The sequence below is a fragment of the Oncorhynchus mykiss genome, chromosome 5 (assembly GCF_057628025.1).
Source record: "Oncorhynchus mykiss isolate SJ-2025 chromosome 5, ASM5762802v1, whole genome shotgun sequence".
NCBI lineage: Eukaryota > Metazoa > Chordata > Actinopteri > Salmoniformes > Salmonidae > Oncorhynchus > Oncorhynchus mykiss.
Window position 1 is genome coordinate 17,950,688 of NC_143026.1, and position 16,753 is coordinate 17,967,440.

Genomic DNA, 16,753 nt, shown 5'->3' on the forward strand with positions numbered 1-16,753 from the left:
TTATGGTAGCGGCGTATCAACCAATTACAGCATCTGACCACCAGCAGTAGACTTTATAAGTATTTTTGCAAAGAGATCAGAGCCCAGAGAAATATAAGAATGAATGTTTTCCAATAACCTTTTTGAGGATAAGACATTTTGTGAATCCAGGCCTGACTGTTACATTAGATCAAATATAAACATTTAATACAGACTGAAACCAACACAGAATAATTTTGTATGTGACTTTATTGCTGTCAATATGCATGTCATTTGAAAAATATGCCAAATAACTCACTTTAAGTAACATACTCATTCAAAAATAGTCTATACCAATTATTAATGAAATACCATAAATCTTACAGGTATTCATTTATCTTAAAGTATAGTTTTATTGCTTGGATATTTTGTTCTACGTTTTACAATAAACTGACACTTGTATCTCAGTGCTTGTGCTTGTTAAATATGAACCATGTTTGTAGATAAAGATTCTCAAATGTGTCAACTTTATTAAAAAGAAAAGTTGATCAAATTAGCCCCCAATGAATCAACACATTTTACAGCAAAAACATGGACTAATCCTAAACTTAGAAACCTAGAAAATGAATATGCTGTCAAGATATACAGACAACTAACATTTGCCCCAGGACAGATCAAGATGGGAGCTGGCATATTTGGGATAGAAAACATGACATCAATAGGGACCATGATTAAGAGTGTACCATCATTTTGACATTCATCACAGTTCTATCATACTTCAGATACACTTACAATACAATATTGTTTTTGACATTATACCACGCAAGATTACAAATATAATTGTATTATATTAACGCTGCAGTATATTAGCTTTCATACACTCCTGTAAGAGTAGCATGAAGATAACAGCATAGATAAGAATCACAGTGAGTTTTGATTCATCTCATTTAATTGGCTGAGATGAATGCTTGAAGATGTTACAATTTAAATAATTTACAAACCCAGTAATCAATAAGACCACATAACCAAAAGCTCTATCTTCAAGCCACTTAGAAACTGCAATTAGTCCAAATGCAGTCCAGGATTTTTTGCACAAGTAAATAATTTAAGCCTACATTTCTACAAGGGCTGCAATGCATCTGTGAGAGCTGGCAACCGAGAAAGCTGGCAACCGAGAAAGCTGGCTGGTGGAGGAGATTAAATGTTGAATGGTTGTGAATGAATATTTGGTCATGGAACTTTGAAAAGCTGTACACTATATGCAACATTAGTTCTTGCAGAAATGCAAGACAAGTAACTTCAATATTGCATTGTCTCACTGATTCTTCAATGATATCGTAGATCATAATATTATTTAATATCCTTAAAAAACACTTACTAAATGATCACTTCATTAAAAAAGGTAATAATAAAAATGTTGCCCCACAGACAACTGGAAAAATTGTCATATTGTAAATACATGTAATTATTATTTCACTTAATCTCTCAGCGATATAATATGCGTCACTGTTATTGCATTTATTTAAATGTGATACAAATAAAAATCTCGAATTAATTAGTTACAGAGCAAAAGAAACTCAGAAAATGATAAGGTAGAGATCCTGTGCTGTGCCCTTTCATGCAAATAATTCAGTATTAATGATGACAAATCATTACATAATAATAATGGGTTCATCATACTGTACTTATAATGCCTGGCACCTACAGTACATTAATTAAGTCAAAGAGGTAGAGCTACAAATAAGTATATTTATATATTTCAATCCCTACTACAGATAATCGTAGTTGGTGTCCTCCTGTCTCTTATTAAGCCGATAGGAACAACAGACGAGGGTTAATTCCACAAATTCAATTATAATTCCAGGTCAGTCGTTGAATTAAGAGATAATTAATTTCCTCTGAATTCCAATGTTAGGTCAATTAAAATATTTTAATTCCCAATTGAAATGATCCCCAACAATTCCCTCAGGCTTTAAGGCTGATGTCAGTGTTCAGATAGCCAAGTTATACTAGAAATATAGAAATACAAGTTTAAATGATTTAAAACAAATCCTGCAGTCGATTTGACACTTTTTGCATTAATTATATTACCTGGGAAATATACAAATATTGAATTGCAATTCAATTCAAAAAACATTTTCTTTTCAATTCCAATTCAAACAGTATAATTCCAATTCAATTCCAAAACTTTAAAATTCTTTAAATTAGAATGTAATTCAGTCAGAAATTCTCCACTTCATGAGTGATTTCAAGAATTGAATTAGAAATTCTAATGACATTGCAATTGACCTCAACCCTGCAACAAACATAACTAATAGAACAGACCAATCAGAAAAGTTTATCAGTTTCATACACACTGGGAAGGAAAATAGCCAAACCAACATTTTGGTTCAAGAGCAAAAAATATTTAGCATATATAAATACGACAATACAGGTGTGAAGGACAGAAACACATGAAATCCAAAAAGGACACTATGATGATGGACAGTTGAACATGAAATGATAATGGGATTTTTAAGTTTGATCTGTTCTGGCAGGCATAGAATAGGACAGTCAAGTCCAACTTCACAGCTCCATAAGAGTTGCATAATAAAGTGTGTTGTACTTAATTACCTAACAGGCATGAATTATGAATACATGAAGCATTGTATTAGTTTAAATGCTTTATAAATCATTAATACCATACCCATGAATAAGCAATGAATGGCTTCCAAAGAACTTCAACGTTTTCCTTGGTGTAGAGCATGACCTCTACAGCAAATTAAGGATTTTCAAATGCAACCCCTACCCCTCTCATACAAACACTTACATCTCCCCGTTTCACAAGGCTCCCTCCTATACTTCTCTTCTCAAAACAAAGAATTCTGTCAGTTATCTTAAATTAAAAATATGTACTTCAGCAGGACATTTAAAAGAGAATTATAAAACAGTGCTACAGTATAAATGAGGCTGCTGTAGGGGTCTTTGTTTACATCCAACATGGCATCTCATTCCTTACATAGGGCTCTGGTCAAAAGTAGTGCACTAAGAGGACAAGAGTAGTGCACTATATAGGGAATAGGGTGCAATTTCAGATGCACTTTGTGCTGTGTTGATTAGTGCTGGTTTTGTTGGGTTGTTTGTGTTAGACTAGAGGGACATTTCAGATCCCAGAGACTAGTTTTTCCAGAAGAAACCGTTGTCTTCTGGCTCCAGGTCGATTCTAATCTGAGGCACAGCTTTTTTTCAATAGATTCAGACTGAGAGATAGAAAGAGAGGAGAGGGATAAAGAGCGAGAGAGTGAGAGAGAGAGGAGACAGAGAGAAGGTAGAGAGATTGAACAACCATGACACGCTATACTCTGACTGATTGTCACACTATATAAATCTGTGGGTGTCTGGGGGTATAGAATAAGTCACACAGGCTCGCTCACACAGATACCTTGCTACAGTAGTGGGCTCAAAGTAGTCCTCAACATGGTGAGTGTTGGTCACGGAAAGACGACGGGGGTCCTAAAAGAGAAGACAAAACACACACAACATTAACAAGTTTCAGCCACTTAAATATTCACTCTCAAAATATCATCATAATTCAGACCAGGTCCAGCAAAAGAGGAACATTTGAGCAAGCGTTGCAAAGCCATGATGTTTCACAGTAGAAGCAGCTGTTAATTAAGCATTTGTAAGCAGCTGTTAATTAAGCATTTATAAGCAGCTGTTAATTAAGCATTTATAAGCAGCTGTTAATTAAGCATTTATAAGCAGCTGTTAATTAAGCATTTGTAAGCAGCTGTTAATAGAACAATAAGAAAGGATTAGAAAAGTAAGCTCATCTGCGTTAGTGTGCAGAATACAGCTGGATGTCTGCAGAGTCAGAGAAAAGCGAGAGATCTGATCAAGACTCAAAGATGAGGTTAGTGCTTCACAAAGGGGAAGAGGGAGAAGGAGAGACAGAGAGAGAGAGAGATATACAGTGCCCCTGGAAAGTATTCAGACCCCTTGACTTTTCCCACATTTTGTTACATTAGATTTCTTATAAAATTGTTTAAAAAAAAGATATCCACACACAATACCCCATAATGACAAAGTGTAAACAGGTTTAAGGCATTTTTGCTAATTTAAGTCGGTTAGGACATCTACTTTGTGCATGACACAAGTCATTTTTCCAACAATTGTTTACAGACAGATTATTACAATTCCAGTGGGTCAGAAGTTTACATACACTAAGTTGACTGAGCCTTTAAACAGCTTGGAACATTCCAGAAAAGGATGTCATGGCTTTAGAAGCTTCTGATAGGCTAATTGACATCATTTGAGTCAATTGGAGGTGTACCTGTGGATGTATTTCAAGGCCTACCTTCAAACTCAGTGCCTCTTTGCTTGACATCATGGGAAAATTAAAAGAAAGCAGCCAAGAAAAATTGTAGACCTCCACAAGTCTGGTTCATCCTTGGGAGCAATTTCCAAACACCTGAAGGCACCATGTTCATCTGTACAAACAATAGTACGCAAGTATAAATACCATGGGACCACGCAACCGTCATACCGCTCAGGAAGGAGAAACGTTCTGTCTCCTAGAGATTAACGTACTTTGGTGAGAAAAGTGCAAATCCATCCCAGAACAACAGCAAAGGACCTTGTGAAGATGCTGGAGGAAACGGGTACAAAAGTATCTATATCCACAGTAAAACGAGTCCTATATCGACATAACCTGAAAGGCCACTCAGCAAGGAAGAAGCCACTGCTCAAAAACCGCCATAAAAAAAAACTGACTAAGGTTTGCAACTGCACATGGGGATAAAGCACAGGGGTGGCAGCATCATGTTGTGGGGGTGCTTTGCTGCAGGAGGGACTGGTACACTTCACAAAATAGATGGCATCATGAGGAATGGAAAATTATGTGGATATATTGAAGCAACATCTCAAGACATCAGTCAGGAAGTTAAAGCTTGGTCGCAAATGGGTCTTCCAAATGGACAATGACCCCAAGCATACATCCAAAGTTGTGGCAAAATGGCTTAAGGACAACAAAATATAATTACAAGCATTTCATTAGTGTCAAAGGCTTTTATTGACAATTACATGAAGTTGATGTAAAGAGTCAATATTTGACCTGACCTAAGTCAGGGAATTTTTACTAGGATTAAATGTCAGGAATGGTAAAAAACTGAGTTTAAATGTATTTAGCTAAGGTGTATGTAAACTTCCGACTTCAACTGTAGTATTCAGACCCTTTGCTATGAGACTCGAAATTGAGCTCAGGTGCATCCTGTTTCCATTGATCATCCTTGAGATGTTTCTACAACTTGAATGGAGTCCGCCCGTGGTCAATTCAATTGATCAGACATGCAAAAACAAAGCCATGAGGTCAAAGGAATGGTCCGTAGAGCTCAGAGACAGGACTGTGTTGAAGCACAGATCTGAGGAAGGGTACCAAAACATTTCTGCAGCATTGAAGGTCCCCAAGAACACAGTGGCCTCCATTCTTAAATGGAAGAAGTTTGGAACCACCAAGACTCTTCCTAGAGCTGGCAGCCCAACCAAACTGAGCAATCGGGGGAGAAGGGTTTTGGTCAGGGAGGTGGCCAAGAACCCGATGGTGTAGTGTGAATTTCCTGCATTACCAAATCATGAGAGAGCAAACCACACACCAGACAGTTATCATGAAGTCCATCTCTAATTTTATATGAGCTCCATCACAACCCTGTGACTCTCAGATCAATTCAGTGTCTATAAATGAATTCTCTGAGAGTGCTTACACATTGCAATTGAGATCCTTTATAGCAAAGACACACATAGCCAGACAGCATTGGCTATAAATTATCGTTCAGCTTTGGTCTCCTAAACTATGTTCTTATCTCGCTCTTGGTACCACTCAGGACCAACACCATTACCTCAACCAATGGCATATATCAAATACACCCCCTCCTGGACAAGATCACAGAGAGACAGTGACCTCCACACAGACATTGTGGAGCCAAGAGATAATTGGTTCCCCCTCAATCATGCCTTCACATGGTTTAAAAGATACGTTTACATATGAAGACAAGCTTGACCTCTCCCCTTTCTGTGGCCCAAGTAACTGAACCCTGACAGAGAACAGATAACTGCAAACGGCCAACACTATAGTACAACAAAATACATTATAAATGACAAGTATCTCACAAGCATATTATGAAAATAAAACATCTTAGCTATGTTACCTAACTAATTCTGATTCTGCCACGACAGGGCTCTAGAATTCCTCTGTGGATATGGGAGAACCTTCCAGAAGGACAACCATCTCTGTAGCACTCCACCAATCAGGCCTTTATGGTAGAGTGGCCAGATGGAAGCCACTCCTCAGTAAAAAGGCACATGACAACCTGCCTGGAGTTCGCCAAAAGACACCTAAATTGACTCTCAGACTATGAGAAATTAGATTCCCTGGTCTAATGAAACCAAGATTGAACTCTTTGGCCTGAATGCCAAGTGTCACGTCTAGAGGAAATCTGGCACCTTCCCTACGATGAAGCATCATGCTGTGGGGATGTTTTTCAGGGACTGGGAAACTAGTCAGGATTGAGGCAAAGATGAACGGAGCAAAGTACCGAGAGATCCTTGATGAAAACCTGCTCCAGTGCGCTCAGGACCTCAGACTGGGGGGTGAGGGTTCACCTTCCAACAGGACAACAACCCTAAGCATACAGCCAAGATAATGTAGGAGTGGCTTTGAGACAAGTCTCTGAATGCCCTTGAGTGGCCCAGCCAGAGGCCGGACTTGAACTCAATCAAACATCTCTGGAGAGACCTGAAAATAGCTATGCAGCAACGCTCCCCATCAAACCGGACAGAGCTTAAAAGGATCTGCACAGAAGAATGGGAGAAACTCCCCAAATACAGGTGTGCCAAGCTTGTAGAGTCCTACGCAAGAAGATTTGAGGCTGTAATCGCTGCCAAAGGTGCCTCAACAAAATACTGAGTAAAAGGTCTGAATACTTATGTAAATGTTATATTTCCGTTTTCTTTTTTTTTGTTGTCATTATGGGGTATTGTGTGTAGATTGATGAGAAAAAAAATGTTTTTTAATCCATTTTAGAATAAGGCTGTAACCTAACAAAATGTGGAAAAAGTCAAGGGGTCTGAATACAGACAGACAAAGAGCGAGCGAGACAAATAGAGACAGAGGGGGAAGGAGGCAAGAAGGTAAGAGAAACATTTCCAAGAAGGCCTTAGCAGCACTCATTAAGACTGCTTTTACACATAATACGTAAATATGTGTAGTAAATATCTCTCTCTCTTCACCACAGATGTGCAACTTTCCTGCTTACACTATCCTTACTTTACCCATGTGTGCAGTTATTAGCATACCGTAAATACACAGTACATAGACAAACAAAACAAGGATAGCTATTCAAACTATACAGGAGTTTGTGATCTAAACCATATTGCACATACTGTTAAACACTTGATTAATAAAAATATTCACAAAAGTGTGGACCTTTTAAAAGTCTTGGCTGACAACAAATGCCGTCTACTCTACTGGTATAATGGTAATTAGCATCAGAGAGTCATTGGGAGAATCTCAATTGCATATTCCCCGCGTCCTCTCTCCGCGCCTCCTTCTCAAAACCCCTTGGAAGAGAAGGTCAGAGGGGACGGACCTCTGGCTTCCTCATCTAATGGATTTTGAGAAGGAGGCGAGGAGTATGCAATTGAGATTCTCCCATTCTCTTTACACTATACCCCTCAGAGGGGGGTATGTGGTGCAGAAGTGTCCAACACTACCTAAAGAGGTGGCTTGGAAAAGAGATTTGAATCTAGATCTGTCTCTTTACACAACAAAATATGTGTTGTGGAACTGGTATGTGTCGTCAAAGAAGTATAGTGTAAAAGGGCTCTAAGCCCCGTACAGTTGTGGGTACGAAACCCCATGCAGTCTTGTTGTACTCACTGTCCGAGGCCTTATCCTTATTCCCCAACATGGGCTCCGTCTCCATTATATCCATGGAGATTTTAATACTGGGGATTTTGTCATTGTAGGGGTACTCAGGGGGCTGGAGGGAGAGAATAACAATGGCTATACTTTCTGCTACTTACTTCAACTCATTTAACACATTGGCAACTAACTACCTGGGTCATACTCATTAGGGCACACTATAGCAAATCATTTTGCAATGGAAAACCAAAATGGGGGTTTCTCATAAGTTTAGGTACTGTAGTCCCTCCCTGTTTCATTGTGTTTTCTTCTGTTTGGTACCTAATGAATATGACCCATGTATCTACTGTAATGGCGTCCAGTGGTGCGCCGTTTAAACAAACAAACAAGTAATTAATGATGTCATCCATGCTGTGTAATTATCATTTTACAATGTAGTTTCTACACAAATACCTGGTGATATCTGTACCATATGTATGTCCGTAGGAAAAGACAGTGCTCAGACAGACAGTGTTCATTTCAGTACCGTAACATAAAGTGTTAGCCAGTTCTCATTTGGAGAACAGTGTTCACAGAAGGGATAGTTTCGGATAGGAGGAGTGGTGTGACTGTTAGGAGGGAGGACAGGTCATGAGTTAAGCGTGCTAGTGTTCTACAAAAAGTAACATGCTACTGTTACTACTACTGTTACTACTACTACTACTACTACTGTTACTACTACTGTTACTACTACTGTTACTACTACTACTACTGTTACTACTACTGTTACTACTACTGTTACTACTACTGCTACTGCTACTACTGTTACTACTGCTACTACTGTTACTGTTACTACTACTACTACTACTGTTACTACTACTACTGTTACTACTACTGTTGCTACCACTACTGTTACTACTGTTACTACTACTACTACTACTACTACTACTACTACTGTTACCACTACTGTTACCACTACTGTTACTACTACTACCACTACTGTTACCACTACTACTACTACTGTTACTACTACTACTACTACTGTTACTACTACTACTACTACTACTGTTACTATTATTGCTACTACTGTTACTACTACTGTTACTATTACTACTGTTACTACTACTACTACTACTACTACTACTACTGTTACTACTACTACTACTACTGTTACTACTACTACTACTACAAGGTAGATCCCTTGGGGGAAACACATAAAATCAAGCAGACTGATCCACTTTCAATAAAGCCTCAAAATGACTTACAAAATCGATTTCACTGTCGATGCTTCCTTTCTTCTGTTTCTTCTTCCTCTTCTCATCCTCCTTCTTCTTCTTGTCTTTCTCTGGGATGACATCATCCAGGTAGCTGAGATCTTGCTGGGAGAAGATGTAGTCCATGGCCTTTCTGACTGCCACCAGGGCCAAGATCTGGAGAGACGGACACAGACACGTCAGTGGGGATAGATAATGGCTACTATATACTGTGTTGGTGGGTACATGGCTGAATGCATTGTATAGTATTGTGTGTTTGTGTCTGTTAGTAACGGTTTCCACACTGCTTAAGTGAATGTGTCACTACTGTATTGTACACGTGTATGAATGGTTTATTATTGGCTCCTTGGTACATTTCATCGTGTAGGTGTACTTGTTTGTGTATGTCGGACTCTCACACACGTACCTGTGAGTGTGTGTCTGTGCATGCCTAGGTGTACTAAAACTCTAAACCACTTTTATTCTCCCCACAGAAACACATAAGGCCCTCCCTCACCCTCCCTTCGGCAAATCTGACCATGACTCTCTTCTCCTGCTTCCTGTTTACAAACAAAAGCTCAAACAGGAAGTACCAGTGACGCGTTGAAGCAGTGATCCGATGAAGCAGACGCGAGGCTACAAGACTGGGAGTACAGACTGATATGTTCCAGGATTCTTCCGATAGCATTGAGGAGTTTACCACATCACTCAAGGGCTTCATCAATAAGTGCATAGATGATGTCATCCCCATAGTGACTATTCAAATGTGTCCAAACCAAAAAACATGGATTACAGGCAATATCCTCGCTGGGCTAAAGGCTAGAGCTATTGCTTAAAAGAAAGGGGACACGGACATGGACGCACACATAGAAAGCATGCTACGACCTCTGATCAGACATCAAACATGCAAAAGAAAAATATAGAAGGAAGGTGGAATCCTATTTCAACGGCTTCAATGCTAAACGTACTGTATGTGGCAGGGCTAGCAAACGATAACGGAGGAAACCCAGCCGTGAGATGCCCAGTGATGCTCCAAAACGAGCTAAATGCATTTTATGCTCGCTTCAAGGAAAACAATATTGAGTCCTGTTGTTCCGGATGTGATCTCGCTCTCCATGGCCGATGTAAAACTTTTAAACAAGTTGACATTTTCAATCTCCACCTGTAATGTTTTAAACTGACCACCCATTGTCCCTGTTCCCAAGGACTCCAAGGTAACCAGGACCATCTACCTGTAGCACTCACATCTGTAATTATGAAGTGCTTTCGAAAGGCTGGTCATGACAAAAATCAACACTATCATCCCAGGCACCCTGGACTCACTCCAATTCGCATATTGCCCCAAGATCACACAGCTCCACAGATAAAGCAATCTCAACTTAACTTCACAGTACCCTCTCGTACCTGGACAAGAGGGAAAATAGCTATGTGAGAATGCTGTACATAGACTACAGCTCAGCATTCAACACCATAGTTCCCTCCAAGCTCATTACTAAGCTGGGGACCTTGGGACTGAACACCTCCCTCTGTAACTGGTTCCTGGACTTCCTGATGGGACTCTCCAAGGTGGTGAGTGTAGGCAACAACACCACTGCTAAGTGAACCCTCAACACGTGGGCCCCTCAAGGGTGTGTCCTTAGTCTGTTTATCCACGATCGTGTGGCCACGCAAGACTCCAACACCATCATTAAGTTTGCTGAAGACACGACAGTGGCTGGCCTGATCACCAATGGTGATGAGAGCCTACAGGGAGGAGGTCAGAGACTTGGCAGTGTGGTGCAATGACAACAACCTTTCCTTCAACATCAGGAAGAAGAAATAGGGGAGAGCATGCCCCATCCACATTGACAGGGCAGTAGTGGAGAGGGTTGAGAGATTCAAGTTCCTTGGACCACCCCACACAGTCGTGAAGAGGGCACGACAGCGCCTCTTCCTCCTCCGGAGAGTGAAAAGATTTGGCATGGGCCCTCGGATCCTCAAAAGGTTCTACATCTGCTCCATCGAGAGCATCTTGACTGGCTGTATCACCGCTTGGTATGGCAAATGCACCACCAGACCACAAAGCTCTACTGAGGGTGGTACAGACAGCCCAGTACATCACTGGGGCCGAGCTCCTAGTCTGTCCATTAGACTAAGTTCACTGATGTTGAAGGAAAGGTGCTCTCTAGATGGAGGGTTGACCACATGTTGACAACATGTGACTAACAGTGCATTTTTATGTGGGGATTTAAGTGCCTTGGTCAATGGCAGGAGGTGGTAGGTCTACATGGGATCAGACACAGCAGCTTTCCAGTGTCAATAATGCTTACGTTTTCATGTAGGCTATAATACTAGCCATGAACATTTGGTTAAAGGTCATAGAGAGGTCATGGAAAAGGTGTATGAACCCTTAACAGTGAATATTCAGAGGTCTCTATAGCATAATGTAATTTAGGATTTCGGTAAAACTTAGTCTAATGGACAGACTAGGAGTGTCACTATGGGGATGACATCATCTATGCACTTATTGATGAAGCCCTTGAGTGATGTGGTAAACTCCTCAATGCTATCGGAAGAATCCTGGAACATATCAGTCTGTACTCCCAGTCTTGTAGCCTCGCGTCTGCTTCATCGGATCACTGCTTCAACGCGTCACTGGTACTTCCTGTTTGAGCTTTTGTTTGTATATATAGATATATATCAATAAAAGGCTCAAATATGAATGTTTCAGGCGAGATCTATGCACACTAAGTTAGTTGTAAATTAGACTATTCTTAGAATGTTTTTTACGTTGTCACAATTACATGGCTACTGTTTAATAGAGGGGAATCCCAGCTTTCCAATGGTGCAGATTTATTTAGGCTCTACAGTGCCGGTGGAAAGGCCACAGCTAAATGAAGGCTTAGTTAGCTATAGTTAACTAGAGAGATACGTGCTACTAGTTATGTTTTGAATTGGTGATCTAGTTGGTCTGTCTGTCATTATTGTATACCTGCTCTTTCTCCGCGGGCAACGACCCACTCACACTGGTACACTCGCAGCACCACAGACAGGAAATGAAGGGTCAAAACGATAATGGCTGATATGTAGTTTTATTATTGATTGATCTTATTTAAAAGTGTCCTTTCATGAATTACATTAACAACAATTATGAAACTAATTTCCATGACCTTACAAACCCTAATTTGACGACTTGGCACAGTGCATCATGCCATTCAGGCTGGTGAAATCTCAAACAGCCTACTGTCACACACAGATTCACAGACTAGCAGTAAATAAACTGAAACAAAGCAGAATCAGTAAATGAATGCACATTCTCCATTACTATTCAATGAAGATCCCGCCTTCATTCTGCTTTGATCAACCTTTTTTGCCTCGTGTGTGAATCTGGGCCAGAGATAGGCTATTTTGTTTTTATAGAGGAGCCGGTACGCAATTCCCCAAAAATGTGCCGGTACTACGTTCCGATCAGCTCCGGCCCAAGTCAAGCACTGGTCATAAGTTAATTAATGGTTACCTGGACTGTCTGCACGGACTCTATGCACATTCACAAAACTATACATTTATATACACACTATATGCACACACACTACACTGACACCCTCACACAAAACCCTCACACATTCACTACATACGCACACACACACAAACATACTGACAACACAAACACACACACTTTTACCTTCATTTGCTGCTGCTACTCTGTTCTTTATTTTACTCTTATTATTATCTATTATGATGCCTAGTCACTTAACCATGTGTTAAGGGAATTTTTATCAATGATTACTAATTATGTATACATTTCAATCAGGACTGACTAATCAGAATACTATTATGTTACTGTATATGTACTAATCCGAATACTATTATGTTACTGTATATGTACTAATCAGAATACTATTCTGTATGTGTATGAGTTTTCTTTCTTGATCCCAGTACTGAATATAATGTGTGTGAATGTGGTCAAGAGTTTAGAACAATGACTGTCTGTTCCTTGGTAGAAATGAATTAACTATATCTCCAGACTGACTAGAGTGCTTATCTACACTGGCTGACCTTGGCTCTAGGCGAGGAGGGAAGGCTTGAGAACTATAGAGCCTTTCTACCAGTGTCAAGAAGAGACGGAACATTTAGAAAACGCTGACGTCATTTTCAGTTTATAACCTGTGGTAAAATGTGTAAGGAGCAGTACTCTCGTGAATAAAGGCTGCTATTTGACTTTAAGACCGGGCTCTGTCCATTTCTATAAAATAAGGGTCTTACAAATTCTTATGAATTGACAGAGTGTTTAATTTTAATTGGGTATTAGAAGAGAGGAATTAAATTCCTGTAACACCATGCCTTCATGTACAGTATACCTCAAATACCTCGCACACTTGCACAACGATCTAGTACTGGTACTTCCTGTATATAGCTATTACCCCTGCACATTTATCTGGTACTGGTACTTCCTGTATATAGCTATTACCCCTGCACATTTATCTACTTTACACCCGTTGTATTCGGCGCATGTGACAAATAAACTTTGGTATGTGTGTGTGCACGTGTGCTGCATGCTTAATCTTACCATGACAGGGAAGATGATTGCAGCGACAGTGGACTTGAGGACCCATAGAAGGGCAAGGCAGAGGGCCTGTATGAAGGTGAACAGGTGGATACGACGCTGGGGAACGTGGCGCAAGTATATCAGGTCAGGCTGGTGCTTGGCTGGCATCAGGAGCAGCTGCAGCCGGTCCAAGAACTGATGGACAGACACAGTCGTACAGAAGTAAGGCCAGGATACATGGGGTGGGGAGCGACTGGCATCGCAGACAATATTATTGATGGGCTAATAACTAACAGGCATAGAGTTACAGACTCCATTTTGGCTCTATCTGAGTGTTCTTTGACTTACAGTTGTACAGAGGTAAGGCCCAAATACATGGGAGTGGATGCAGCTGGTGTACCATGTTGGTTAGCAGTGGACTAATATCACTAACGCCTAGAATTTCAGACTGCATTTTGGGTCAGAGTCACTCACCTGGACACCGTTGAGAGATGCCACACCCATGTAGAGGAACACGCCATAGAGCACGGGCATAGGGATGAACTGGGAAGACAGAACAGGAATGGGTGAACAAGAGAAAGGTAATAGAGGCTGTATTTCCACAGAAATAATAACCAAAAAACAGCATTCCTCCCTTTTACTATTTTTTAGGGCTGATATGAAGTTAGGGTTAACCCTGTTTTCAATAACAACAGTGAGAGACAAATAACGATGCAACATGTTGTCAAAAGTTAACTCTCCAATTAATCACTGGGATATAGAGTATATACACATAGATAGGGTGTGCTACCTTCTAATGTTTTGCAAGTTTATAGTCGGTTAGTCTGCACCTCGTTAACCTTTTTGGTGTATGTCGTTAGCTTCTACTAAAAAACATGTTGTATTAAAACAACACACACATTTATTCTACGTAGAAGGTGATCAATGCATTTACAGTCAGAACCAGCCTAAAATAGCAGTCTGTCGACATGGCCAAAGCACCTTATCTGGCATTACTAGAATGTGCTGTTACTAGAGTCGACCTGTCATGTGGCTGAGCTCTGAACAGATCTGATAGAATGTGCTGTTACGAGAGTCTACTACAGTAGAAGCTTAAGATCTCATCTTCATTAGAGATAGAGATATCCCCCAGGTAGTAGCTTGTCGTCTCTAGCTCTCTATTCTGGTCTTGTTGATCCATTACTTTCATGTGTTCTTTATTCTGATGAAATGTTCACATGACGTTTCGCTGTCTGCTAATGTATATTATATATATAATGTATAGATCATGCATTCTATTGTACTTTTCTTTTTTTCCTTTTACATTTTATTTAAATGTAACCTTTATTTAAACAGGCGCGTCGTCCGGCCAAATCCGCCGCCCTATGGGACTCCCAAGCACAGCTGGTTGTGATACAGCCTGGAATTGAATCAGGGTGTCTGTAGTGACGCCTCTAACACTGAGATGCAGTGCCTCAGACGGCTGCGCCACTCGGGAGCCTAAGTTGTACTAGGTACTGATTTATAGGTTTCCTGATTTTCTTTCTTGATCATGTGACATATGTAATTATTATTTAAACAGAAGCCAGGTGTGGGTGCCTACCTATTACACTGATGGTGTGATTTCTGCCAAAACATTTATATTTTGTTTTTCACCTTTTTGGCATCATGACGACCAAATAAAATAATTTAGATTTTTGTATTTAAGCATCAGTTTTGGATCTTTATTTTCACCAGCGTGTGGGTTTCCATCTAAGTATTCCTAGTTTTGATACCTCGCACCTGGAACTAACACTATTTGATAAAAATTACCTTTAAAGAGCACAGACGGCCTCATAATTTATACTACTCTAAAGTGTCCACAAGGGGGAGTACCATTCCCACTCACTAAGGACAATGACAGCTTTTATATTTATAATGGTCAGGTTAACAAGAGAACAAGAAACCTGACTAACCTGCTCACTGAGCTGCAAACTGAGCCTAAGCCCCGATTCACATCACCTCAATTAGGCCACTCACTAATTGGATGACTACAATATTTCACAATTTGAATGAGTGATGGGATTTTCCACTAAAAGGGGAGGACAGTGATCCAGTAAGATTTAAAGGGAATGACCATGTCGATTTGTGGGTTAGATTCCCGCTGGGACCACACATATGATAAAGTAAACAAGTACTACTGTAAATCACCTTGGATAAAAGTGTCTGCTAAATGGCATATATTATTATAGATTTAAGGGAAATGAATAGGCAGATTAAAAGGGAAGAGGTGTTTGAAGTGTTACCTTGAGGATGGGAGCCATGAAGACAGACAGTCCAGTCAGAACAAAGACAAAGACACCGGTCACTCTCTGCTCTCTGACGTAAGAAAAAGCATAGTTCATCACATCACACTGCACAGACACCACAGTCAGTTTTCTAACTTTTCTGTCCAAACTATTGACCACTGTTCTGATATGACAATCAAATAACTTCAACATGTTCATGTAGTGCTATGGGAAGGGCTCTAAATGATCATTTGTTAGCACTGGTGCTGGTAACTCTTACAAGTTGGGAGTACCACATGAAATTTAGCAGCACCAGAAAATACAATTAAATGTTTTTGTTGTTGGTTGTGATAAATCTTATATTCTAACTACTTTTAAAGCACATGTTGTGCCCTAGAAATTAATATTTAACACTGTAAAGACATTTGTTTATTATAAAAGCTCAAATGTTTATACTTACACCTGTCACTGAAATTACAAAGTCAGTTGTCGTATACTAGGTTTTTACATTGTCTAAAAGCATTGTGTAAAATTGCACACTCTTTAAAAACGTCAGGTTTGTGATGACTACATGCAAGAGATCTCATTCATTCAATTGCTATGATCATTGGTCTCCTGAAGAAGCTATCCCTTTTCCTTTCTGTGCCCCTAAATGTTTGGATATAGGTCTACTGGTAGTCACCAGGTTGTTAGCGGGTGTTACAATGATGTTACATGACATAAGTGTAAACAAATGGTTCATGACACACAAGTAGTTTTAGAATGGCCCATGACGTGGTTTATGAATTTTGAATATAAAAGTCGGTCGCGGTGATCCGCTTATAGGAAGAAGGTAAAAATGTTGCGCCATATGGGTCAGATATTTTAAACATTTTATTATTTTCGGACAACTTAG

At 39.9% G+C, this 16,753-nt stretch overlaps 1 protein-coding gene across 3 annotated transcripts in view; it reads right to left on the reverse strand.

Annotated features, from left to right (window-relative positions):
- Positions 1–210: 210 nt before the first annotated feature.
- Positions 211–16,753, reverse strand: part of nbc (sodium bicarbonate cotransporter) — an 89,506-nt gene continuing 72,963 nt past the window's right edge. For 2 of the 3 annotated variants that reach the window (XM_036976497.2, XM_090233545.1), the window contains 7 exons: positions 15,877–15,949; positions 14,087–14,155; positions 13,634–13,807; positions 9,100–9,264; positions 7,871–7,973; positions 3,380–3,450; positions 211–3,197 (listed from right to left, as the gene is read on the reverse strand). In XM_036976497.2, coding sequence (XP_036832392.1) covers positions 3,410–3,450; positions 7,871–7,973; positions 9,100–9,264; positions 13,634–13,807; positions 14,087–14,155; positions 15,877–15,949 — 625 coding nt within the window. In that variant the 3' untranslated portion in view covers positions 211–3,197; positions 3,380–3,409. 3 annotated transcript variants of the gene reach the window in all.